General features: G+C 38.0%; 1 protein-coding gene across 1 annotated transcript; it reads left to right on the plus strand.

The window, feature by feature from the left end:
* The first annotated feature begins 73 nt into the window (after positions 1-73).
* On the plus strand, positions 74-27970 carry LOC135597461 (dnaJ homolog subfamily C GRV2-like). The gene is made up of 22 exons (XM_065090428.1): positions 74-938; positions 1642-1875; positions 2006-2093; positions 4470-4678; positions 5714-5815; positions 5885-5947; positions 6152-8395; positions 11169-11531; positions 13622-13762; positions 16015-16407; positions 16527-17015; positions 17851-18074; positions 18173-18517; positions 18772-19066; positions 20289-20744; positions 20816-21161; positions 22010-22353; positions 22432-22896; positions 24589-24713; positions 25663-25786; positions 26199-26267; positions 27477-27970. Exons 1-22 carry the CDS (start codon positions 447-449, stop codon positions 27669-27671), a joined length of 7806 nt encoding a protein of 2601 aa, XP_064946500.1. The 5' UTR covers positions 74-446; the 3' UTR covers positions 27672-27970.
* Positions 27971-27992: the final 22 nt, after the last annotated feature.

The raw sequence follows: 27992 nt of genomic DNA on the forward strand, positions 1-27992 counted from the left end.
TCACACCCGTCGATCTACCAGGCGGTGGCCCCCCGAATTAGCCTTCACCGAACGACCCCTTGAAAGGCCGCGCACACGTCCGCCGACTACGAGATCCCGACCGAAGCCCCGATGAAACGATAACAGGAGGCGAAGGAGGAGAGGGACGCCTCTTTGATTCCAAGAATCACTAACCCCCGATCGCCCATTCCCGATTGACGTTGGCGAAGACAACGACGACGACGACTGAGCGGATCGATCCCTCGGAACCCTAGGGTTTCGATCGCAACGAGGGCGTCGGAGCCCAAGAAACCAGGAGGTGACCTCGCCGGAGATCGGCAGCGCTGGGGGCGAATCAGTCACGCCACGGCCCGTCCGAGGCGAACGCGGGCTTGCGCCTCTTCACCCTCCTGCGAATCCCTCATGCCCCGCGCACCCGATATCTAGAGAGCCTCCCCCCGACCCCTATGGATTTCGTCAGCCGGCACGCCGCATCCGCATCCGCCTCCGCCAACCACCATCACCCGCCGCCGGTGGAGGCTGCTCCGGCTCCGGTCCCGGCCGGCCCAGCCGTGCCCGAGGAGCCCGAGTACTTGGCCCGGTACATGGCCATCAAGCATTCGTGGCGGGGCCGGTACAAGCGGATCTTCTGCATCTCAAGCTCCGGGATCGTTACGCTCGATCCTTCGACGCTGGTCGTCACCAATTCTTATGACGTCGCTGCCGACTTCGAGGGAGCGGCCCCGGTGCTAGGACGCGGGGATGATGTCGGCTCGCAGGAGTTTACTGTTAGTGTGCGGACCGACGGGAAAGGCAAATTCAAGGCGATCAAGTTCTCATCCAGGTTTAGGGCGAGCATCCTGACAGCCCTGCACCGGCTTAGGTGGGGTAAGTTGGGGCCGGTCATGGAATTCCCAGTACTTCATCTTCGGCGAAGGACCTCAGAATGGATCCCTTTTGTAAGTGACGCGCTAATCTTCTCACCTCTTCTAATCCATATGCCTTGAAACACTTAATTATCTGCAGTCCATTGAACCCTGTTTTTGTTTTTATCTAGTCATTGGGTTAGATGGAGTTGTTTTTCTGCAGACAAGTCGCTTTCCTTGTTGAGCAGTTGGCTCGATCGTCTATTTAGTGATCATTTTTGGCTTGGACACGATGCAGTTACAGTGTAGTGTGGTCAAGGGCTTGAGTTTCTGCTTCCACCAGAAGCTTGGTGGACAGTGATAATTCTTGGTATCTTTTTGGTTGTCTTGAACTTGCATTGACAAAACAAATTCACAGATTATGCTGTTATATTACTGCATTTTTCTTCGTTTTTGATGGTTGGAATTCTTGTGCATTATGTAAATAATGTCATTCCACAACAGTCACGGGCCCTTGATTTGGTCCTGCTCCCGTGGTTACTTTTTGTTAGAAGGCCAAATATTCCTATAATGTTCTCCCCAAGGATTCACTGCAGCGTTCTGCTGGACATGTTAAGTGCTGCATATTAAATAACCCATCACATTATCTGCATCACCTTGAACCTAAAATTCGATGACAATTAGTTGTAGCTCCTATTAACTGATTTTGTTTCAGCACGAACTATGATAAAGTGTTATTTGAGCATAGTATTCCTTTTTTTCTCAATGACACCTTATGCAAAATTTCGTTGTACAGAAATTGAAGGTTACAGCCACTGGTGCCGAACTCCTTGACGGACAGTCTGGAGATCCTCGGTGGTGCTTGGATTTCAGAGACATGGATTCTCCCGCCATCATACTTCTGGCTGACAATTATGGGAATAGAAATGTTGACTCAGGAGGATTTGTTCTCTGTCCCATGTATGGGAGAAAAAGTAAAGCTTTCACAGCTGCCGCTGGTGCCTCTAATTCAGCAATCGTATCATACTTGGTAATGTTGTTTCCTTCTTTGTTGCTTTCAGAGAATGTTGCTTCCTCTGGTTATTTCAAGGTGTCTGATGGCCATTGTGGATGTTCTGTTATCCTTCTTATGTTATCGATATCTGTGGATGTCTTTGCAGACTAAAACTGCAAAAACTACCGTTGGGCTGTTGTTATCAGTTAATAGTTCTCAATCAATGACAATAGCAGATTTTATTAACAAAAGAGGTATGCTCATGCAATAATCCTGAAAAAGTTCTTCCTTGCTTTTTTGTATGTATTTGATCTTTTGTCGCTATGTAAGAGGTTTTGGTTTTAATCTGTTTTGGGTGCCTTTTTCTTTTATTAATTCACATTTCATGTTAATGTATGATTACTAATACTTCTTTGCTGTAACGAATAACAAACTATGACAGAATTTGCTAATTAACCTAAATTTTTAACTCCTTTCATCTAGAACCAGTATACAATTAACATAATGAATGAAAGTTGGATGGTGATAGTCATTTTGAGGACTGAATGACAATCAATTTCAAGTTTAAATAGCTAAAAACCAGAGAGTAGCACTGTGTTGTTGGTTGATCATGTGTTCCATTTGTACAATGATGTACTCCTATATCATGTGAGTCAAATGATTTACTTGATAAGGAAATATTCATAATTTCCATTAGACTGTAAGTGATAGAATAGACATGTCACAAATGCATTTGGATTTGAAAGCAAAAAGTTGTCACTTTCTAAGGAATAAGGCTTGAAATTCATTATGGCAAACAACAAAGCTTTTCTCGTTAGCTTTCCCCATACCATTTAATCTCTTTGCTTGCAAGGGTAGTTCTGTATACATTGGCCCTCATCAGACCATGCTGTGGAGTTTCTGGCACTGTTGTTCATTTTTTTTGCTACATATTTTTTGAAAGAAAGCGCTCCCCATATTAAAAAAATGGACCATGTTTTGCTAGTTTTTGGTTGATAGCTGGAAGAATGGTGCTGCCTTAAGAATTCTCAAAGTTTAAAAACTGGAAGTGGTAAGCTATACAGTTAGGTCAGTGCATAGTGCACATATTGCATGTAGGGATGCATGTGGAATCTTTTTTAATATGTATATACCTATATTGAAATTTAAAATCAGAAAGAAAAAACAATGAAATATTTTCAAGCAATATGATTGCATCTCATCAGTGGATAAGAGCAAGTCATAGCACACCTGAGCATAGTAAGACAAGTTACATGTAGGTATATGAAGCTATATTAAAGAGATACAAACTGTTTAACGAAATTATTGTTTCTTTATTGCATAATTGGTCCTTGATGAATGTATAAATTTTGTGGCTATAAGATAATGAACATCCACAATATTGGAAAAGTAATATTTCTGTTACAATATCACTAAAGGCTTAAAGTCTCTAGCTGTTTTATTAAAAAATGTCATTACATTTTGTGTATCAAACATTATAGGGTCCTATGTGGTCTGACGCAGCTGCTCACATAATATGCAGTCCAATCAGGCGGAATACCATTTCTTGCTGCTACGTATGAGACATGTGATGTGGTCTATTGCATACATGTCATAGACTGTTTTTTATACAATGGGAATACTCCGAGTAGTGTATTCTTTTGATCTTTTTATATGGACTTACCAGCTTGTAACCTTCTCATGATTGTAGGCTTTAAAAGGTTTTTGGGGCATGATGTATAATTAAGTGTCTTAAAGACCAATTTGCATGGGTCACCAGACAGTGGTTCAACTGAGGTTCGATCATGAATCAACATGTGACATTGTAAATAGATAAAAGAATACATATTAGTAATTTTAATATTGAAAACTTGTTTAATTCGGAGGTTCAAAATTTTTGGATGTTAATATAAATTTTTTTTTGAGACAAAAATGCAAGTGTAGATATGTTGTCTAAACATACAGTAATTTATTTTAATTGTTACTAATATTACATTGTTGCAAAACTGGGTGCTCTGTGTATATGTTGACACTCAACAAAATTATGGATATACAATATCCAAATCCAATACAATAAATGATGTCTAGAGTGTTAAAAAGGAAATGGTTTAAAAGAGAATTGGGATCACTATATAGATCAAACCATTTGACTTGTGTGAACTAGAGAACCAATATGGTTCAAATGACTGAACTATCCGGATCAATGGTTTCAGGTTAAAAAAAATGGTTTCAGGAAAAAAAAAAACTAGCTTTTTTTTATATGCCAGATCTGAGGGTGACAGGAACCACTTATCCTGTTGGGTCAATGGTGTAATAGGTTGACCTGTTTAAACTGATTGAGTACTTAAACCCCCTCATAATTGTTCTAAAGATGAGTGTATTCTTTACTTTAAGCGGACCACTACACTAGATGTCCTCAACTATGATTTTTATTGCTCTTGTTCTCTGATAATTCTTTCTAAAGGAATCAAGGTTAACTTCTAAAGATATTGACAAATCTGGACTTCTGAATTCTGCACCTTCTGCTGATGTGTGTTAAAATAACATCATGATGGTATTAATTTTGTGTTGCTTATGTATCTTGCTTTTGACAAGTGAATTGCCATTATCATTGTGGTTTAATTTCTTCAATAGTACATCGTATGTTGCAGCAAAGGAGGCAGTTGGAGCAAATGAGACCCCTTATGGCGGATGGTCTGTGACGAGGTTACGTTCTGCTGCCAAGGGAACTGCTAATGTTGAGAGCTTAAGTCTTGGGATTGGACCTAAGGGAGGCCTAGGAGAACAAGGGGACTCTGTATCTCGACAGCTTATTCTTACGAAACTTGCAATTGTTGAAAGGCGTCCTGATAACTATGAGGTGCTGTGGATGTTATTTTGCACTAACTCTGACTTGGTGTTTTGGCGACATTGCATAACATAAGTATATAATACAAAGGATGAAGTCCAATTATTATTTATGAAATATATTGGATTTAAAGATGAAACAACCTAAATAGGATAAACGATTCCCTAACATGAAAAGTAGGAAGGGGTTCCGATTGTATACCAATATTACACATCACTTGTTCTCTAATATTTCTATCATTCATTCCCTTTAGGCATGATTTAAGTCTGTTTGTATATGTTTGCTTTTTTCATGGTGGTGCACATATTACAAAGTGATAAGAGAAAGGTTATCTTTGAGAAGTTTACAAGATTGATGACATCATGCCATTTAGCGTTTGATGACATGGACTATGATTGGCTACTGCACTGAGTTGCTGTATCATCCATGGTAAACATGATCTTAAAGATTTCAAATATTTACTGGAAAACTGGGGGTGCTCATTACTTCCGGAGTCAAATCAGGATTCTAATTATAGTACTTTCAGGATGAATTTATTTGTCTTGTGTAGACACACTATATGCTTTATTATGTTATGCATCTAAGCCTGTAAGCAGAATGAACTAAACAATAATACTGTTAATGAGGTTTTTCTTCTCATTGCATATTCTGCATCTATTCAAAAGGATGATGACTAACCTTTAAACAGATCTGCTACTCTCACATACAAACAAGAAATTACAAGTACTTGTTTCAAGTGGCAGGATTCAATGTTGTTTGACTGTGCTTTACTTGAAAACTTTCACCTGTATTGTTTTCAAAAGTGCTTAAAATTTTGATTGTCCATCACTATTTAACTTGTTCTGAAGGTTAGGTAGGTTCAGAAAAAGTATCATTTTAATTAATAATATTGGATTTTTTTTGTTTATTGTTTTGCTAATAACTATATGTCTCTAGGTTTTCCTTATTTAAGCTGCTATTTTACTGTTAATATATGTATTTTTAGTGATTCCTTGTTCAAGCCAGGATTTAGAAAAATTTCTTTATCTACAATTTTGGGTTTTCCAGGCTGTCATTGTTCGCCCTCTCTCTGCTGTAAGTTCTCTTGTTCGGTTTGCAGAAGAACCACAGATGTTCGCAGTTGAATTCTCTGATGGTTGTCCAATTCATGTAAGTATTTTATATGACTTTATGTCAGTTCTGGTGTAATTTGTTAAACATCAATTCTATATCTATCAGGTATATGCAAGCACTTCTCGTGACAGCTTACTTGCAGCTCTTCGGGATGTTCTGCAGTCAGAGGTGGGTGACATTTTTTATTCGAGTCCTAAGTCATGTTTTATTGCATTTGGAGATTGAAGCCACCACTAACGGTCATACTTACTAGATCATTCTGCCGCTACTGTATTTGTTTACACCATATCTTGTATAAGTTACATCTATAAATAGGAAAAAGGAGGAGATTTTTGCAGTCTGTTACATAAATTTTCTGTTTTCGTAATGCAGAGCCAGAGCCCTGTTCCCATATTGCCAAGACTGACCATGCCTGGTCATCGCATAGATCCTCCTTGTGGAAGTGTTTGTTCTCATAAACATCAGCTTAGTCCTAGTCAGCAGCATCCTGTTGTTGATGTGGAAACTGCATCCATGCATTTGAAACATTTAGCTGCAGCTGCCAAAGATGCTGTCGCTGAAGGGGGCTCAGTCCCTGGTTCAAGAGCAAAGTTGTGGCGTAGAATAAGGGAGTTTAATGCTTGCGTACCCTATGGTGGAGTACCTCCTAATCTCGAAGTGCCTGAGGTAGTCTTAATGGCTTTGATCACAATGCTTCCAGCAACACCTAACCTTCCTCCGGATGCTCCTCCCCCTCCCCCTCCATCACCCAAAGCAGCAGCAACAGTCATTGGGTTCATTGCATGTTTACGTAGGTTGCTTGCATCAAAATCTGCAGCATCCCATGTTATGTCATTTCCTGCTGCTGTTGGGAGAATAATGGGGTTACTAAGAAATGGATCAGAAGGTGTAGCAGCTGAAGCGGCTGGGTTAGTTTCTATGCTTATTGGTGGTGGTCCTGGTGATTCTAGTATACTGGTTGACTCGAAAGGGGAGACACATGCCACATATATGCACACTAAGTCTGTACTATTTGCACATCAGAATTATGTTACTATCCTTGTAAATAGGTTAAAACCGGCATCTGTGTCTCCATTATTGTCAATGTCAGTTGTGGAAGTACTTGAAGCTATGCTTTGTGAACCTCAAGGTGAAACGACTCAACATACTACTTTTGTTGAGTTGCTACGCCAAGTTGCTGGTTTGCGCCGACACTTGTTTGCTTTATTTGGTCATCCTGCTGAAAGTGTGAGAGAGACAGTGGCTGTTATCATGCGGACTATAGCAGAGGAGGATGCAATTGCAGCGGAATCTATGCGTGATGCTGCCTTAAGAGATGGTGCTCTCTTGAGACATTTGCTGCATGCATTTTTCCTTCCTGCTGGGGAGCGCCGTGATGTTAGTCGACAACTCGTAGCTCTTTGGGCTGATTCTTATCAACCTGCTCTTGATTTGCTTTCAAGAGTTCTTCCTCCTGGCCTTGTTGCTTATTTGCACACGAGAATAGATGCTGCTTCAGAAGATCAGAACCAATTAAATGAAGAAGTCCTTTTAACTAGGCGAAGACAGAGACACATACTTCAGCAGAGGAAAGGCCGTTTTGGAAGAAGTATTGCTTCTCAAGAACTTGGGTTGAGTCCTCTACAAAATGTTCAAGATGGTGATTTGGCAAAACAGACTCCCAGTGCCTTCCTAGGGGCACAAAGTGACCTGAAACCTCTCCAAGAGTCAAACTTTGGGCAGTATTTGGTTTCATCTTTTGCTCATCCAGGTGCAAGCCAGATCAGCGAACCTTCCTATGCATTTCCACAAAATTCTGGTTCAGGAGTTGTTATTTCTGATAATTTTCATCAAATGTCGCAAAAACTGGATCCAAATGTTTCTGCTTCTGTTGACGCTGCTGTTAACTTTGTTGGTTCCATGGATTCTGACTTCCCTGCCCCTGCTCAGGTCGTTGTAGAGAATACCCCTGTGGGATCTGGTAGGTTGCTATGTAATTGGCATGGATTTTGGAGAGCGTTTGAGCTAGATCACAACCGTGCTGATCTAATTTGGAATGAGCGCACCAGGCAAGAGCTTAGAGAGGCTTTACAAGCAGAAGTTCATAAACTGGATGTTGAAAAGGAGCGAACAGAAGACATTCTTCCTGAAGGTGGTATACTTGAAGTTAATAATGTGCAAGATAGTGCACCTAAGATTTCTTGGAACTATGCAGAATTTTTAGTGAGCTATGCCAGCTTATCAAAAGAAGTCTGTGTAGGGCAGTATTATCTGCGGTTGCTGCTTGAAAGTGGAAGCAGTTGTGGGGCACAGGACTTCCCACTACGGGACCCTGTTGCATTCTTCAGAGCATTATATCACCGTTTCTTGTGTGATGCAGACATAGGGCTTACCGTCGATGGTGCCATTCCCGATGAGTTGGGTTCATCTGATGACTGGTGTGATATGGGAAGACTAGATGGTTTTGGTGGAGGTGGAGGCTCTGCTGTAAGGGAGCTATGTTCAAGGGCAATGACCATTGTATATGAACAGCATTATAAAACCATCGGCCCTTTTGATGGTACAGCTCATATTACTGTTTTGTTGGATAGAACAGATGATCGAGCATTGAGGCACCGCCTGCTTCTTCTTTTAAAGGTCGCTTCATTAGCTCAAGAATATATAATTGTGCCAATGTATTACTAAATTTGGTCCTAGTCTATTTGTCTTTCTTTGTGAATGCATAGATTCTAGAATGTTTATAGAAACTCTTGAGTGACTCAGAAGGTGCATTGTGATATTCAGAATCATGGTAGCCTCTAGAAACAAAGCATGGTAGTTATGTTTTTGTGGACTTTACGTGGGATGATAATATAGCAGTTCTCATCAGTTTCTTAATTTAATCTTCTGCCTCTAGTCGACGAAATTTGTGTTACAATGGTGCAAAAACCTTCTTGCTACAGATGGTAGATACTCTCTATTTCTGAGGCATCCCTAAATAGTTGGCATGTTTGGACAGATCAAATTGCCTTGTAGTAGAATCCTTGGCAAAAGAAAGTTGCTTTAACATATCAACTAGTCTCTCTAGTGGTATTAGCTGATAAGGTCAAGATCTATGGTATAAGAAAGGGTGTAAAGGGAGGTGAATTAGTTTCCATAGAAAAATGTCTAGGTTTTCTATGTGAACAAATGTTATTCCATCTTTTATCTGATTGTTAAAGGTGTCCAATTAGTTTGAGGGTGACCAAGGATTGCCCTGTCAGTTAAACATAGGATGGCATTCATCGCGCTAAAAAGGTATCTCTAAACACCATGCTTAGGTCAATTTATTGTTTGTAATGAGACAATTCCGGGCCATACTCTCCCCTGCCATGAAAGAACAATTGTTGAGGGTGACTGCATGTACCTTTAAAAAATTAATGGGTATATTGAAGCAAGAGGTTGAAAGTGTCTTTTATAGTTGAATGAGATTGAGAAGGTGTTTTGAGCAAAGAAATAAGACAATGCATATAGACAGCATCTGCAAATTTATTCTGCCATTCATCTTAGCTGTATCGTGACTATAGCAGTAAGCATTTTCTAGTCGCTAAGGTTCTTTTATGATTTAGGACTTGTCAAGAATTTCTTTGAAAGTTCATTTGTCTAACCTATTGTTAACCATGACCTAGTCATCTAGTATATTCGATCTTCTGTTATTAAATTATGATTTTTATTTGTTTATTTAGGGCCTCAAACATCTTCTATCTTTATTACATACTTGCTTTTGGACACTTGAAAATTATTCATTTGTTTATGTAGTGTATTTATGAATTTCCTTTTGTTGAATTAAGCTTTTAAATCACTTGTGTGTAATTTGAATCACTAATGTTGTATATAAGATGTTGAATATGTTAAAATGAATATGATAAGATTCCCATCATCAATCATGTTCTTCATGGAGAAATGACAAATTGCATTTTAGTTCAGAAATATGAGGGTCATTCATGGTAAGTTATCGTTTGCACATTTTATTCTATTCTCAAGCGATAAGTTGGAGCCGTGGAACCTTAAGAAGGATTTGGATGAAGAGGGGCATTTAATCATGTCAAGTAATCTGGGCTTGTTCAATTGAGTTTGGATGGTAAGGTTGATGAAAACATGCCTGAAATGTGATTGAACATTTGAACTTTAAGTGAAAATGATGTGCAAGCTCCATTAACTTCTAATGATAGTGAACTTATAGAGTGGTGGGAGGTATATTTTTTCTATAGCTTATTGTGGTTAATTATTCATTCTCCTTGAAGTCAACATAGCAGTATTAGTATAACCATAATCTATTTATATTCATCTTATATTGAAGACTGATGATTACTCTGTAGTCATCTGTAAGGAGTTCAGTTTCCACATGTTTGTGACTAGCATTATTCAGTATATGTGAAATATACAGCCCAGCAATAATTTGATGCCAAGTGTTTGTCCATAAAGATTTCTTGATAACAAGATCATAGTTAGAACTTATAAAAATCATAATTTTTATATCAATCAAAATTATTGGGGATTTATATCAATAAAAAATTATCATTGGAGAAGTGGCAAGTTTGGAGTTTCATATTCACACAGAAAATTGAGGAATAGTTTGCATCATTTTGAGGTATCTTAAAAGACGAGAATGGATTTTGATCGACTCTTTCTTTATCTATCCAGTCAGTTAAATTTTGGTAAAAAAATATTTCCCTAAATCTAGTTGGAACTTAAACAAGTACAATTGTAGATTGTCTGGCACTATGTATCCTTCTATAGTGGTAGAATTTATTGGTGACTTGTGAGCAACTAGACTTTAAATGGAGATTTCTCAATGAAGGAAACTCATGGATTATTGGGGATATGATATTTAGAGGGGCCTATGTTTATTTAGTACACCACTAAACTTCCCCTGTGTCAGCAACTATGTAACCATATTGTGTTCAGTCTACACTAATGAAGGTTTAGTAGACTACTGGACTTGCAGTTATATCAGCAACTCTTTACTTAACGTTTCACTGAAAGAGACTAGGTGGAAATCAAAAAATTGTCTTTGTTATATTTTCTTCTCATAATTTCATTTAATTTGTTTTTTGCTTCAGCTTTTGTAAAATCTCATATTTGGTCTCTATTTAGTCCCTGTTTTACATGTTAGTTGTACACAGTGTGTTTATTTCTGTAAGCAAACATCTGTGTTTCCTTAATTTATTTGAAGAAAATAAACTTACTAACATTGTACTTAAATAAGCAGCATATTTTTCAATATCATGCTGTGTTGCTCTTTGTACCTTATTACTAGTGTCGTGGAAGTTATTGATATTGAATGACTTTCTTTTGATTGTGCAAATTGTCCATTGTCCTAATTGTGTGTTTGGTTGCTTTTATAATCTCGTGCAATACATCTTAGACCAATTTTTAACTTATACTGCAGGTTTTAATGAAAGATTTATCAAATGTTGAAGCATGTGTCTTGGTTGGTGGCTGTGTTTTAGCTGTTGATCTTCTAACTGCAGCCCATGAAGCCTCTGAGAGGACTTCTATTCCATTGCAGTCTAATCTAATAGCAGCTACTGCTTTTATGGAGCCTTTAAAGGAATGGATGTTCATTGACAAGGATGGTACACAAGTTGGACCAATGGAAAAAGATGCAATCAGAAGGTGTTGGTCTAAGAAAACTATTGATTGGACAACCAAATGCTGGGCTTCCGGTATGGCTGACTGGAAGCGATTACGTGACATTCGTGAACTGCGTTGGGCGCTGGCTGTTCGGGTTCCTGTTTTAACTCCCATTCAGGTACTTTATTCTACGAATACTACTTAATGCCATGATTTATGTTTAAAAAATAAGGCAGTTATGAAACAACTTTGACAAATAGAAATAATAATGCCAAATCTGAGTTTCTTTCCAAGTGATAATAGCTCTCATGTCCTGTGTTGTTTTTTCTCTTCAAGGCATTTAAAATTACTTTCTGGTATCAGTGCATCAAAACAATTTTGACTAATATAAAAAAATAATGTTAAATCCAAGTTGTTTTATTTTTGATAAGAGCTTTCATTGTCTGTGTTGTGTTATTTTTACTGTTCTTTAGGGCATTTTAAATTACATTGTGGCACCAGAGAATTTTATCTGTGAACTGTGCTTGATATTAGTATGTTTTCTTATACTCATCTGTTTAAGAAGTTCTTATGTACAGTGATTTAAAAAGGCGCTCGGGCGCTCGCCTAGGCGCTCGGGCGAGGCGAGGCGAGGCCTGAGCGCCTCATTAATCTCCCAGGCGGCGCGCTTTAAATAGGCGCCGCTTGGGCGCTCGCTCGAGCCCAGGCGCTGGGCGCTTCGGACGAGCGCCTGGGTTAACCAAGGCGACCGAACCAGGATTTTAGGTCTGGTTCGGTCCTGGTTCGGTCTCTGATGGTTAGTTGGTTCAATCGAACCAACTAAAATCGATATAAGTGAGAATCCAACCCTAACCCTCGCCGCTACCGATCCCGATCCCGATCTCGCTGCTCGCCGCTGTCGCTGCTCGTAAACGTTGCCTCTGTTGCCGCTCGCGCCTCTTGTTGCTTGCCGCTCCTGCTCCTGCTGCCGCTGTCGCTGCTCACAAACGCTGCCTCTGTCGCCGCTCGCGCCTCCCGCTCCTCGCCGCTCCTGCTCCCGCTCCCGTTGCTCGCCGTTGTCGCTGCTCGCAAACGCTGCGGTTGTCGCCGCTTGCGCCTCCCGCTGCTCGCCGCTCTTGCTCCCGCTGCCACTACTCGTCGCTGTCGCTGCTCGCAAACGCTGCCGCTGTCGCCGCTCGCGTCTCCCGCTGCTCGCCGCTCCTGCTCCCACTCCCGCTGCTTGCCGCTATCGCTACCGCTGCCGCCGCTGCCGCTTCCGCTTTTCTCAGTCAGCAGGCTCAGCACCCTCTTACACTTCCTTCTTCTCCTTCTGTTAACAGTATACAGTATACTGTTATACTGTATACTGTTAATATTGTTAGGTTTATTTAAAATTATTAATTTTCAATACTGTTAATAGATTTTCTTAATTTAATAGCATATTTTAATTTAAAATTTTAAATAATTATATTGATTAATTATATTATATATTTTTATATTTTAGCGCCTCGCTTCGTTCGAGCGAGCGCCTGGGCGAGCACCTGGCGCTTCGGGCGTTTTTGGACCTTGGCGCCTAGCGCTTTTTAAATCACTGCTTATGTATCTGTCTGAGATTTTAATATTCTGGCATCTTGTTTTGGTCAACTATCAGCAGACTGTGAATCTTAGTGGAGAGTAGTTATAAATATTAACTAATATTGGTATTTTCCAAATGCATTTTTTCATAATTCAAACACATTTATTTTTATGGTTCGTTTTATCAGTCCATACTGGTGTACCAACTGTCGGTACGTACCGTACCACATTGTACCATGCCATACCGAGTGTACTGACACATGATATATGGGGGGTGTACCAATGTACCGACACATAGTATATGGAACGCACCAATGTACCGCTCATATTGGTCCCTTATTGGACCAGTATGTACCGCCTGTACCGAGTGGTACATTGCGGTATGACGAACCTTGTTTATTTTCTTATATATAATGCATCTTGATGCCCTTAAAGGATGCAGTTTTGGTCTATGATAGAACTTGGAGCGCATTCCTTATGTCCATGCTTATCTATGTGAGCCTATATTGATGTACATAACTGTGTGCAGTTTGTTGCTAACACCTTGGCATTTGGGCAAGCATGTGGCTGGCAAACATATGGCTGGGCAATGATCCTGTTTCTGGGTGCTAATTGCTCTGTAGTTGAGCATTTATTGATGGGAAATAGTTTAGATCTTGATGATGATGACTATGATGATGCTAGATTGATTGCCGAACTTCTCTTTATGTTCAGGTGGGAGAGGCTGCTCTGGCTATACTACACAGCATGGTGTCTGCACGATCTGATCTTGATGATGCTGGAGAGATTGTAACTCCAACACCAAGGGTGAAGCGAATTTTGTCAAGTCCTCGATGTCTTCCACATATTGCTCAGGTGATATTTTCATACCAAATGTGTTTGTAAGCTTGAATTACCCTTGCATGGAATGAAAAGCTAGATCAACTCAGCAGGTCCTCATAGAAAGAATTTAAAGCATAGAACCCACCATTTACTGCGGCATGCTAGACAGGCCTACTTTTAGCACTGAAAGTAGTAATCTGCAAGGAATCATGAGCGACACTTTTGATGCAACTCCTTCAGATTGCAGTAACAGAAACTCAGCAAGCTATTGCTGGAATTATTAATCCACATCCTCTATTAGATTTCAGATGCAGAAACTAGAAACTTTAAGAAAATAGTTATGCAAGGCTAAGAAGAGCAAGAACTAAAATTTATATTGAACTTTTCCAGAAAGTCTATGCGATCAGAATTTTTTTGCATAGAAGTTCTATATCAGAACTTCAATCTGATGGTGTCCACGACGCTTTGCAAAATGATTCTCTGCCGTTGACCAAAAAAGATTCCTTTCTGTTGAGATATTATATATTGCAGCAGCTAAAAGAGGTTTCCTCATGGTCGTCATTATCAGATCCCCTTTGCAATCCTGTAAGAGCCATCTATCTTCCCACTCTAGATTAAAAGACCTCCCAGCTTCACAAAAGCATGTTGTGTTAATTCATAGACCTTTAGTAATGGAACAATTGGAAGAATAGATTATTTGAGTTCTCGCAAACAGAAGTTTTAACATAGAAAATGTAGTTAATATTCTGTAAATGTTTTAATCTGGGCCTGATGATATAAAACTTTTATAAGTGGTATCATTCGCTAATATAATCTTATTTGGCAAAATAAAGATGCTGTGCTAGGATACTTGGAAGTCTGAACACTGAACAAAATTAATCTTAGCAGATCAACTCTGCCTGGGTAAGAATGAGACCTGTTCCCCAATTTTTCGCGCCTTGGTGATCTTGTCACTCAAGACCTGACAATCAGCATGACTGAGCTTTGAAAAGATAAGAGGTTAACCTAGATGTCTGACAATCAGCATGTTTAGTATAATTTCTCACCTAATTTATACTAATGTATTATCTTTAGGCCTCACAATTGAATGGTCAAATTTTGGTGAAGTTGGGCCAGCCAAATAGTATGTAATATCATGGACTTAATAGACTATGTCTAGTGATTAAGCTTTTGCAGTGGTGTATCCCTGAACACTGATTAGAGACGCAACCTTTTTCAGTGAAACTTGAGTCACCAAGCACTGCTTATGTTGGACTTTGGCATACAACATTGTTAGTGAGAAAAAACCCAGTAAGAGAAATAGCAGTCTGAAGTTTGATATATTTGATGTTTCAGTGACTGAGCTTGCTTTAAAGGATTTGCTATCTTAGATTTGCTACATTAAGTGAACAAAACTTCAAGTTGTTTGGCTTGGGCAACACATATTACCAATACTTTTCTGCTGAGTTTTCATTTTGTTTCGTGGAAAGTCACTTGAAAGAATGTGTAAGTTCGAAAAATCACTGGCACTTTCTTCGTAATGTGCAAGTTCATTAGATTAAGCTAGGAGGTCTGATGTCAAGTTGACGGCTTCTTCTAAATTCTCTACCACTTCTACATTGTCTTTTGTTGTTGGTCTATTTTTAATACGCTTAATTTGATATGCTTACCTTTCTTTTTCTTGAAAGTTCTGTGGCTATGTAAATTCTCGAGCAAATTGCCTTGTTGGTAATTTTGAGATTTTCAACTAGAGAAATTTAGGAAAAACATATTTTCTGTACTTCTAATATGTATGTGGCGGGCATGTGTGTCTGATATGGCATGCATCAGTATATTTATATGTAGCTGGAGTTCCAGATTTAACTTTTTATTACCATATCTAACTTTGTATTCTGTTTCTTGTTATGCATGTTATTTCTATTTTTCGAAAATTTTCTTCTAATTTTCAGTCTATTAGAGCATTATATTCATGAACACTGGACTTGTTTCTGGAAATGCAGGTCCAGTTTTTCTGTAAAGTACTTTTGACCAACTATCAGGTCTCCTTGTTAGGACCAGTTATTAAATTTGACTTTTAGTGCTGCATTTCATGGGCTATGAGCTTTTATAGCTTATAATTGAACATAAGCATCTCGAGTCTATTGTATCCTTGTTTTGTAGTCAATAAATAGGCTGTTTACTGTTTCAAATTCTTGTATAAACTCATAGTCAAGCAATACATTATTCTTTCTTGTGCCCCATGCAAATGACTGGAGTCAGTAAAGACCAGCAATTGATAGATTGTTAATGCCTCTGTGAGATATCAGGCTATTCTTACTGGGGAACCTAGCATCGTTGAGGTGGCTGCTTCCTTGCTCAAGGCTATTGTGACAAGAAATCCAAAGGCAATGGTTCGATTATATAGCACTGGTGCCTTTTATTTTTCTCTTGCATATCCTGGATCTAATCTTCATTCGATCGCACAACTATTTTCTGTGACACACATCCATCAAGCATTCCATGGTGGTGAAGAGGCAGCAGTATCTTCGTCTTTGCCCTTGGCAAAGCGAAGTGTACTGGGTGGACTTCTTCCAGAATCCTTGTTATATGTACTGGAGCGTAGTGGACCTGCAGCTTTTGCTGCAGCGATGGTATCTGATTCTGATACCCCAGAAATCATTTGGACACACAAAATGAGAGCAGAACATCTGATTCGGCAGGTACATCTACATGCTCTTCAAGTGGTATAATTTGTCAATTTGCCTGACATTGTTTTAATTCTTATTTGTCTTGTGATTCATCTGATCATGGAATACCATGGTAACCCATATGTTGCCAGGTTTTGCAGCATCTTGGTGATTTTCCACAGAAGTTATCACAGCACTGTCATTCATTGTATGATTATGCTCCTATGCCTCCAGTAACTTATCCAGAACTACGAGATGAAATGTGGTGCCATCGTTATTATCTCCGAAATTTGTGTGATGAGATAAGGTTTCCCAATTGGCCCATCGTTGAGCATGTTGAATTTTTACAGTCGCTGTTGGTAATGTGGCGTGAGGAATTAACTCGGCGTCCAATGGATCTTTCCGAGGAAGAAGCTTGCAAGATATTGGAGATCTCCATGGATGACATTATACTTGGTAAGAATAGGCAACCTTCGGAGGCAGAGGATGACAAATATAACAAGCCCAGTCAGATTGATAGCATAGATGAAGAAAGGCTTAAGCGCCAATATCGGAAACTGGCGATAAAGTATCATCCTGACAAAAATCCTGAAGGGAGGGAGAAGTTTGTCGCTGTGCAGAAGGCTTATGAACGGTTGCAGGTATATGTTTGCATATTACTAAATCTTCTTATATATTTTCATTTAGCTATTTTTTATATTGTTGATAAACTACTTTATTTATTCTAATTCTTGAATATAAAACTTTAGCAAGATTGACAAGATGAAGATTATTTGCCATCATGTTCTGTCTGTCTTTTTATCCTCTCGCAAAAGCAAATAATCTTGCAGATTCATGTTAGAAAAAGATTAATTGTCCATGGTATTGCTTGAATATCAATATTTACCCTCGAAAATTGGTATAATTATTGGTATTGTTGCTTAATTACTACATAAGTTTACAAATGTGAAGATAATAATAAAACATTTTGAGATGTACAATTTGGGAAATTCCTGATGTTCAGTTGATTGATCCATGGTTTAAAACACTATCAATCTATAAAAGCTTGCTAAATGTTTATCCCTGTTTTTCATCTATATTTTCACGCCACATTGCATGCTTTACGGGTCATCTCAATCTCAAAACTAGCAGCCAAATTAGACATAATTGATGGCATTCGAGAGTCCTTGGTCTTTCCTCTATGCACAAATTTCTTTCTATGTTTCTGTAAATTTATAAATGATATTTGTCAAGAATGCATATAGTAGATGTAGACAACACTTGCTTTTGGAGTATCTTTAAATGTACTTTTTTGCATTTGTGTCTAACCATGATGCTAAAACAGCAGCAACTATCGCAAGGAAGTATATGCAAGTAGTGCTGAATTATAAAATTAATGCAAGATTGATCAACTCTAATGAATTTTAATTTTTTATCGATCATAAGATATAACTGCTATTTTCTTCATATTCGACTATATTGTTTTTGTGCTAGCAGGCAACCATGCAAGGATTGCAAGGTCCACAAGTTTGGAGGTTGTTACTTCTGTTAAAGGGACAGTGCATCTTGTACAGACGATATGGTGGTGTCTTGGAACCCTTCAAATATGCTGGATATCCGATGTTGCTAAATGCTGTTACCGTTGATGAGGATGATAGCAATTTCCTTTCATCAGAAAGGGCCCCTCTACTTATTGCAGCTTCAGAGCTGATTTGGCTGACGTATATATTTTTTGTTTACAATGCTTTTTTAATATTCTCAGCTTGATCTATCCTTTCCTTTTGTGTGTATCTGATATGCTTCTGTTCTTCTGCATCAGGTGTGCATCATCTTCTTTGAATGGTGAAGAGCTTATCAGAGATGATGGGATTCCCCTCTTAGCAACCCTTCTTTCCCGTTGCATGTGTGTGGTTCAACCCACAACACCTGCAAATGAACCTGCTACCATCATCGTGACAAATGTGATGCGTACCTTTTCTGTTGTGAGTCAGTTTGAAACAGCAAGAGTTGAGATGCTCAAATTTGGAGGTCTTGTAGAGGACATTGTGCACTGCACTGAACTAGAGCTAATTCCTGCAGCTGTTGATGCTGCTCTTCAAACAGCAGCTCATTTATCAGCATCATCTGAATCACAGGATGCTCTACTTGCAGCTGGCCTGTTATGGTACATGTTGTTTTAAAGTTTTCTTCTGTTCCTTTTTGCTAAACTAGGGAAATAATATCATGTCACACCTTAAAAGTTATGCACCATATTCTCTTTGATAAACTGACTGACTCAAGGAATCAATAATGTATGAAACTGTATCACTAGCTGATATATATATATATATATATATATATATATATATATATATATATATATATATATAATTATTATTATTATTATTATTATTATGGGTTCAAAATTTCATTTTTCAGGTACCTATTGCCGCTTCTGCTCCAGTATGATTCTACAGCAGAGGAGAATGGTCTAAATGAGGCTCATGGTGTTGGTGCTAGTGTTCAAATTGCTAAAAATATCCATGCAGTTCTCGCAACTCAAGCTCTATCGAAGCTATGTGGTGTTTGTGAAGATGGAGTGTCAATCCCTTATAACCAACTGGCTGCTAGTGCACTCCGGGCTTTACTTACTCCCAAGCTTGCTAATATGCTTAAAAGTCGGGCATCAAAGGATCTTTTGTCAAATTTAAATGCAAATCTGGAGACTCCAGAGGTTAACAAATCAGAACTTTTTTCCCTTTTTCAAGTTTATAATTGTTACAGTTTTTAATCTAAAACTAGTGATCCTAAACCATGTTGAGTTTCAATAAACTTGTTATAGTATTGCTTGTTCTTTCACATGTGCTTTTGCATCTGATCATTGCTAATTTTAAAGGTGCAAGTGATGTCTCCAGATCTAATGACCATCTGAGAAATATTTTTTAAGTGTTTCTCACTTTCGTATCCGAAGGATGTGAGGCAGGTTGCTCAGTAGTGGAAGCCTGTGCAGCGGGCTGTCTTTTATTCTTCAAGTTCATAATTTTGGAAGACAAAGATCAAAATAGTTGTACGAAGATCAGAGTGTTTCTTGTAATTTTGTCCGTTATCATTATCAACATCAACCAATTTTGTTTTCTTACATGCATTAATCTGGTAATGCAAGAATCTAATGAACCAGGTTGTACCTAGGGGTAGATAGACATACAAATACTGCACATTTTATCTGCATCAAATTTTCACTGCAAATGCTTTTAAGTTTCTTTATTGCTTACTTCAGCCAGAATTTGACTAGAAAGCTTCAAGTGTTTTAGCATTGGGTTTATGATATTAGCATGTGTATGAATATGCTCTTTGTAGTTTTTTTTATTTGAGAGTAACCTTTTGAAGTACTCCTGGGTTACTAATTAAGGTAACTATCTACGGGAAATAGGTGGAGGACATAATACCTGTAAGTTAATTAGTATATAGGTATGTAGGTTACCTATAATGCAGGCAGTGTAGTTCATGACCATGAAACTTTGGATCAAAGAGTTGAAGGTTCCCATTGATCCAGGAGTATTCTCAGAGAGAGAACATGGAAAATTTTGATTTAGAAAATGAAAGCAAATATATTTTATAAATGATTAATTAGCAAGATTATATAATGCCCAATAATCTGGTTGCTTTACCTTCAGAATTTCTGGAACCTGTCTATTTTATAATATATTAGTTTACATAGACAAGAGGCAAATGTTGGAAACTACACAGAAAACTAGCCTTGGGTACTTTTTAAAAATGGAATAGAAAAGATGTACAACCTATTATTTTAACGATTTAGGATTTTTCTAGTCGTCAGTACATTTTCCACTTAGCTTTTCAGTCGGAAGGCAAACAATCATGTCATGCATCTGTTTTTATTGAATCAATCATTATGCTTTTTCCTTTTAAATTGGAATAACAATTATTTGGTGTTGCAGATTATATGGAATTCTTCCACGCGAGCTGAATTGCTCAAGTTTGTGGATCAGCAGCGGGCCAATCAACGTCCTGATGGTTCCTATGATTTGTTAGAATCACAATCTTTCACTTATCAAGCTTTATCAAAAGAGTTACATGTTGGCAATGTTTACCTGAGGGTCTACAATGATCAACCAGATTATGAAATAACTGAGCCTGAGGTTTTTTCTGTTGCTCTTCTTAAATATATATCAGAACTAGTGCATACATTGAAAGACTTGGATGTTGCTGCTGCAAATACATTTGATCATAACTTTTCATCTCCGGAGTTATCCGCACTTCAAAACGGTACAGTTAGTGTAGCTAGTGACAAAGAAAAAGCCAATGAATTTCTGAAGGTTTCTGGTGTAGACGAAAGGAGGGAGCAAGAAGCTTTAGCAATAAAGAATCTTCAAATTGGGTTGACATCTCTTCAGGTACACCAAGTGATTTGTTGAAACCCGGACCTCATCAATAGATATATTAACTACCTTTTGTTTTTCTGCAGAACCTGTTGACGAGCAACCCTAGTTTGGCTGCTATGTTTTCCACGAAAGAACAGCTTACACCACTCTTTGAATGTCTAACCGTTGTTGTCCCAGTTGAAAGCAACATTCCGCAAATATGCCTTACAGTGCTGTTGCTTTTGACAACATATGCTCCTTGTTTGGAAGCTATGGTTGCAGAAAGGGCGAACGCCATCCTTTTATTACAGATACTTCACAGGAATCCTGCCTGCAGAGAAGGAGCTCTTGCAGTCCTTTATTCCCTGGCCGGCACGCCTGAGCTTGCTTGGGCTGTAGCCAAGCATGGTGGGGTTGTGTACATTCTTGAACTTATTCTGCCTATGCATGGTAAATCCTCATCCCCACACCCCAAAATAAAAAAAAACAATGTATTTGTTTTCTCTATTGTTTGTTCACACATAGGTAATGATTATGTTGTTAAATAAAAACCATCATCTCCTTGATCTCTGAAATTCATTGTTGCATGAGCATTTACATTAAAGTTTGAAATATTATGTTAAAGAACCCACAGTGAAAGTGATATTAAAAATAAAACAAAAGCTTCTAGGTAACTTTTCTGAAATATGCATGGCAGCTAATTTTGTGTGTTGCTATTGGTTTAATGTTATTGGATTGACTTGTGAGTCTATTTTTCACTAGTTTTTATATAAGTATATATATATATATATATATATATATATATATATATATATATATATATATATATATATCTATCTATCTGTTTGTGATTAAACACAAACATCTCTTTGGCTGTCCATGGCTAATCTTGAATAGAATTGAGGGCATTGGCCAACCATTGATGCCTTAGGTGATTCTACGTAGAAATTCTTTACCTAATAAGGTGCAGCATACACTCAGTGGAGTGTTTTCTGGATTATAACAAAGTATCTATCGTGGGCCTACCTTGATATGGATATTATATCGTATTTAAATTAAATTATGCTAAATTTCTTAGCATTCTTGGGTGCTTCACTGCAATTAGGGTGTAAAATATCGGGTCTGGGAAACTACAGTAAATTTTCCAATCAATCTACCATTTGATTGCCTTCAAAAATTTATAGGCTGACTCCTTGCAGAGTGATATAAATTGTATAGACTATAGTCCTCAAATGCATAACATTGCATCAAAAGTTGTAGCAATTTTGTATCCTTCTGATGTTAGTTTCATTTTGCAGAAGAAATTCCTTTACAACAAAGAGCAGCAGCTGCATCCTTGTTGAGCAAGCTTGTTGGACAGCCAATGCATGGCCCTAGAGTAGCTATTACACTAGCAAGGTTTCTTCCAGATGGCTTAGTATCTGCTGTCAGGGATGGACCAGGTGAAGCGGTAGTTTCATCTCTTGATCAAACAACAGAAACACCAGAACTTGTATGGACACCAGCAATGGCAGCTTCTCTCTCTGCACAATTGTCAACTATGGCATTGGACCTCTACCAAGAACAGATGAAAGGCCGCCTTGATGATTGGGATGTACCTGAACAGGCATCAGGCCAACATGTGATGAGAGATGAACCACAGGTAAGCCTCATAAGATCACATACATTGGTTGGTTTCCAGATGTATATTGAGCTTCATGTGTGCTTCTTGTGCTTGCAGGTTGGGGGTATCTATGTAAGGCTTTTCTTGAAAGACCCAAAGTTTCCCTTGAGGAATCCCAAGAGATTTTTGGAAGGACTGTTGGATCAATATGTTTCATCAATTGCTGCAACCCATTATGAATCACGAGCTGCTGATTCTGAGCTTCCTTTGCTGCTGTCTGCTGCACTTGTGTCCTTGTTACGGGTACATCCTGCCCTTGCAGACCATGTTGGTTATCTTGGGTATGTTCCAAAACTCGTTGCTGCCATGGCATTTGAAGGAAGCCGAGAAAAGATGGCTTCTGAAGAGGTGAATAGTGCAAGCAATGATGGACATAAAGAAACTGAGGATGCACAATCAGATTCCAGCAGTCAGACCCCACAAGAACGTGTGCGCCTTAGTTGTTTACGAATATTACATCAACTGGCTTCTAGTACAATTTGTGCAGAGGCTATGGCAGCCACTAGTGTTGGGACTCCTCAGGTACTGAAATTTTAGAAACGATGTATTTGATTTTAGATTAGATCTTTAATTGATTAATTATATAACCATGAATCTTAGTATTGCAACTGAAACAAAGTCCTACCTTTTTTTTACTTAACCTGTTCGCTATTGTTTTGCTTTATTAAGTGCTCTGTTTTATACAAATATTTCCATGTGTGTCAAAACTGTTAAGAAATTTTAAGAATACTTGAAGTGTCGTACATATTGTTTGGTTTCAATTTGGTCTTTGGATTAAGTTGAACAGATTTCAAACAAGAATTTCTATTTATTGAGAGAAAGAAATCCAATCTACAAAATGATTGGTACTTTCTAATCTTTTATTCATCTATTAGTGGCTAGTTATTATAATTGATCTCTTAGAACATTGAAATTATGTTTATATCATAAGAAAGTTACTTAATACATTAATTTTGTGTATGTTATTAGTGGTACATTCTTTTATTTGTCAAAAGTTATTTGCATGTTACGTTTATTGGTCCCTTAACTTTACTTATGTTTCTACTTACCATTTGTTTGATAGCAACATTGCAAGCTCCATTAAATAGATGGTCTGTTTTGGTAAAATTGACATATACATTTTTTACTTGGTGTTTTGAATAATATGCCATCTCCATTTAATAATAAATGTTGATTTCAAGGTTCAAAAAATCAATTGGACTGGTACGTGCTGACCATTATTCACCTGTCCGACCAGCACTTGGATCGTATAATTTCGCCCTGTTCCTCCTCTCATTATCCTCCTCATCCTTCTCCTTTGCCTCCTCTTCTCCTTATCCTCTTTTCTCTCCCTCTTTCTCATTGGTCTGTGTCGATCATTTTGCTGGTATACTATGTGTGACATATTGGCACATACTTGACCCATACTGTTCTAGCCTGGGACTGTATGTGCTGACCAGTATTCACCTGTCCGACCAGACTTGGATTGTGCAATTTCGCCCTGTTCCACCACCTCCTCCCGTCATTATTCTCCTCGTCCTTCTCCTCCTATGTCTCCTCTCCTCCTTATCCTCTTTTCTCTCCCTCTTTCCCTTTGGTCTATGTTGATCATTTTGCCGGTATACTATATGTGACATATTGACACATACTAGACCCTTTTTGATTTAGCCTCGGGCTGGTACCGGTCTCATATTGAATTTTGAACCACTTGGTTGTTTTTCGCTCAAGTATGTTCCTTATAATATCAAGCAAGGTTTCTTCTTACTTTTTATAGTGTTTTAACTTTACCATCATCATGGCCTCTTCTCAACTGATAAAATATATTCTTTTGTTAATATCCGAAAGACCTTTATTATCTTCCCTCCATACTTCTTTTCTTTCTTCACCCCTTCTATGTAAAGATAATTCATGCTTCAGCAAATGATGAGATGCACTGTCGGTTATATAGAACTCATTATACAAAATTTGCAAATTTGTGGGACCTATTAGAATTTCCATTTGCAATTGCAGAAAATTGTTTAATTTAGTACTTTGCCTTGGTATAAACAGTTAAAAGTATCAATGTCGATGTTATAATGTCATATCTTGAACATTGATGTTCGCATGATTTGCATTTTTGCATTATTGATATGTTCATGCTTATTTCTTTCTTTTTTTTTGCTGCACTGCAGTTTTGCTTGCTTGATTATTTAGATCTGGTGTTCACTCATTTTCTTTTCGGTGATCTTATTTCAGGTTGTTCCTTTGCTTATGAAAGCGATAGGTTGGCAAGGTGGTGGTATACTGGCTCTAGAGACACTAAAACGTGTTGTTGTTGCTGGAAATCGTGCCCGTGATGCACTTGTTGCACAGGCATTGAAGTAAGTTGCCCCAAATAAAGTTTATAGTTTCTTCTTACTTGCGAAAAGCTTCTCAAATCTTGCATGTTTTGAAAAATAGGATCAATCTAGACCATCTTAATTTTATGCAAGACCATAGATTTACTTGTCCATTGACCAGCTTCAGAATTTGGCTTTTATATTATCTGCCAAAGAACAAAGCTTATAATGGAATTACTTTGGTAAGAACTTTAATTTTCATGGAGTTCAGTGTACTTGATCTTATACCATCATTGCAGAATTTTTGTCATGGAAAAAGAACATAGGATGCTTTGAGGTTGACCTTCAGATTTAACGAAGTTCAGTTGTGTCTGTTCCTGGGGTTCTTCTCTACTATAGATTTGCCTTTAATTACTTTACATGCACTTGTCTTTGAGTAGAACTACTGTTATGTGGTTTCTCTGATGTACCATCACATATTCTGTCAAAACATACAATGGCCAAGGGAAGAAGTACAAGTACATAACTAGGAAAATGTTATGTGCTACATTGTTCGGTAGTCTTTGTAGATAATTCTAATTGCTTCATACTCTTGTCAAGAGGTCAATAGAAAGAGAGAATAATTTTAGCTAAGCTAATCTTTCTTAAGAAGTCTTGTAATGTTTTCAAGTTTATGGACTAATTGCTATTCCACTTGTCCACCACATGATTTTATAGTGCTTTCAATTGCATACTTGATTTTCATATTTATGGTTCTTAAGGGGCACTCAGCATGAGGCAGAAGGATTTTGCACAAACTTTATGCTAGAAGCTCATCCATATCACTTTTCAAATCATTTATGAAGCTGCACCAGTTTCCTTTAAAATCTGAACTGAAAATATAGTGGCATTTGCTGATCTATTCTATTGAGAATACGATTTATCTTCTTACTTCTATATTGGGATAAAATCTTTTGGCTTCTAACAATGTATTTTTGCATGTAAATCGTAGGGTCGGCCTTGTGGAAGTACTTCTTGGTCTTCTTGACTGGAGAGCTGGTGGGAGACATGGACTATGTGCACAAATGAAATGGAATGAATCTGAAGCTTCAATTGGGCGAGTCCTTGCAGTGGAGGTAAAGCTCCTTTTGAAAGTTCTTTGTGTTATATTCTCCAATCGGGTATTTGTCTGCCACAATAGATCCATGAAGTTCCAGTTTGTTAGGGGTATCAATTGAATTTTCATTCTTGTTTAACACTATAACTTCATAGTTGAGTTAGAGCTCTGAAGCTAACATGTTTGCATTTTTGCCTATAGTATATTTAGGATAGAAGGATAATATCAAACCCTAATATCATGCTTATCATGTGTACTGTGACCACTGATGGAAGGTGAAATTGAATGATTATGAACTTAGAAAATTCCTTAACTGATTTGTGTGAAGTTTGCGCCGTTACTTTCTATAGAATATTTTATTATAAAATTCATGGCTATTAATCTAGGCAAGGGAACTTGACTTGAAGTTTGATTTGTGTGATTTGATCCAGGTTTTGCATGCTTTTGCAGCAGAGGGTGCCCATTGTGGTAAAATTCGAGACATATTAAATGCTTCTGATGTAAGTTTTGAGTTAGTTTGTGCATTTAGTTACTTCTTTTCGTACTTTGAATATATGCTGACATATCCTATTATAAATTTCCAAGATTATGAAATCTTATATTGAACAATTGTAATACCCTGCTGATTTCCTTTGATCTTCTTCTTAATTATACATGGTTTTCAACAAACTTTCTGCACTGGGCAAAATTAGGTACTGCAGCACTTGTAAATAAGTGCTTGGAAGTTGCTCTTAATTGTTTATCATAATGTTTTATGGAAAAGGCACACAATAATTTTTAGGTTGTTGCTTTGAGGTGCCTCTATTATGCTTCACAGTTTGATTGACAGTGTCGATGTTTCCTTTTGCTTTTGTTAAGTTGTGGTTGAATTATTCTTAAATAGCCGAAGGCCCCATCACAGGTGCACTCTATGTGTCTATTCCAATGGCTTGAATAGCATAAGCCTTCTGTGGCCCAATTTGTTTACATTTTTGTTTCGTGGCATTGAATATTGATACCTTTCTGGCACAAATGGAACCTTGTGTTGGTCAGGATTTCCCTTGCTTGCTGGTTGGCAAGTAACAAAACTTGACTTAGGCATATACATTGGCACCTGTAGCATGACTCAGAGTGTAGCATGCTACTGCACATAACAATTGGCACAACATTCTTTGGCTTAAACTGAATTTGCTAGAAGCAGGTCCATCTAGTCCTATCAACTAATTCATACAAATATTGACTTTAGATGACCCTGACCAGTCTCTGATACACCACCTAAGTTAAGATTACGATGCCCTTCAGGAATCCTTGCAACTGATTTTGATCAACAAGGACTGTATTTAACTTTTGTTGGAATAAACTTAAAATGTACATTATATTGAGCTTGGTTAAGCAATTATAATTGGGCAATAACAACCTGAAAAGTAGACAACTAGACAATGTCTGACCTGTTATTTGACTCTGTTGTAGTTTATTGCTGCCAAAATAATTGACTATGGGCTTATAAATGATTGTTCTTGACCAAGTCAGTGGACAGTAGGATTTCTTCTATTAGTAATGGATTTCCCAATCTCAAGCATAAAGTTGTATTATTATTATTATTTTATTTGATGTTAACCACTTAAAGCCACGATTACAGAAAATATATGCACACAATTTGTGTTATCATCACTGTAGATGTTAGTTGTAGCTGACTTTTGCTTGTTGTCACTGAGTATTTGCTTTGCCAGGTATGGAGTGCTTATAAAGATCAAAAACATGATCTTTTCCTCCCTTCAAATGCTCAATCTGCGGCTGCTGGAGTTGCGGGACTAATTGAGAGCTCATCATCGAAATTTACATATGCACTGACTGCTCCACCTCCACAGCCCGCTCCAATGAGGCTACCACCTACTGCTTCTGCTGCAAACTCTAATGAAAAGTAGAACCACCAGTCCATATAGAGAGAGACAGATGCATGCTCCAGTAGCTAGCATCATCCCGGAATGGTACAGCTGTCCCACCCCCATCCCCAACAAAAAGAGTACATAGTGTACAGTATCTTGATTTTAAATGTTGAAGGAAAGGCCAATTTTATATTTTTGCTTGTAAAAGCTTGAATTCCTATCGGTTTATGTATCATATTTCTTTGTATCTAAATGCTGAAATAAGTGAGGTTTGTTAAGGTTGGATCTTTTCGACTGTTGTTATTCAAAGCTATAGAAGATACCCAGAATTTCCAGTCTTTGTTATGCAAAGTCCAATGT

The sequence above is a fragment of the Musa acuminata genome, chromosome BXJ1-11 (genome assembly GCF_036884655.1).
Source record: "Musa acuminata AAA Group cultivar baxijiao chromosome BXJ1-11, Cavendish_Baxijiao_AAA, whole genome shotgun sequence".
NCBI classification, from domain to species: domain Eukaryota; kingdom Viridiplantae; phylum Streptophyta; class Magnoliopsida; order Zingiberales; family Musaceae; genus Musa; species Musa acuminata.

Coding starts and splice junctions, on each gene's coding strand:
- LOC135597461 (XM_065090428.1), top strand. CDS start 447: ATGGATTTCGTCAGCCGGCACGCCGCATCCGCATCCGCCTCCGCCAAC. Junction 8,396..11,168: donor GCCTGCTTCTTCTTTTAAAG/GTCGCTTCATTA, acceptor CTTATACTGCAG/GTTTTAATGAAAGATTTATC. Junction 18,518..18,771: donor CTTGCAGCTGGCCTGTTATG/GTACATGTTGTT, acceptor TTCATTTTTCAG/GTACCTATTGCCGCTTCTGC.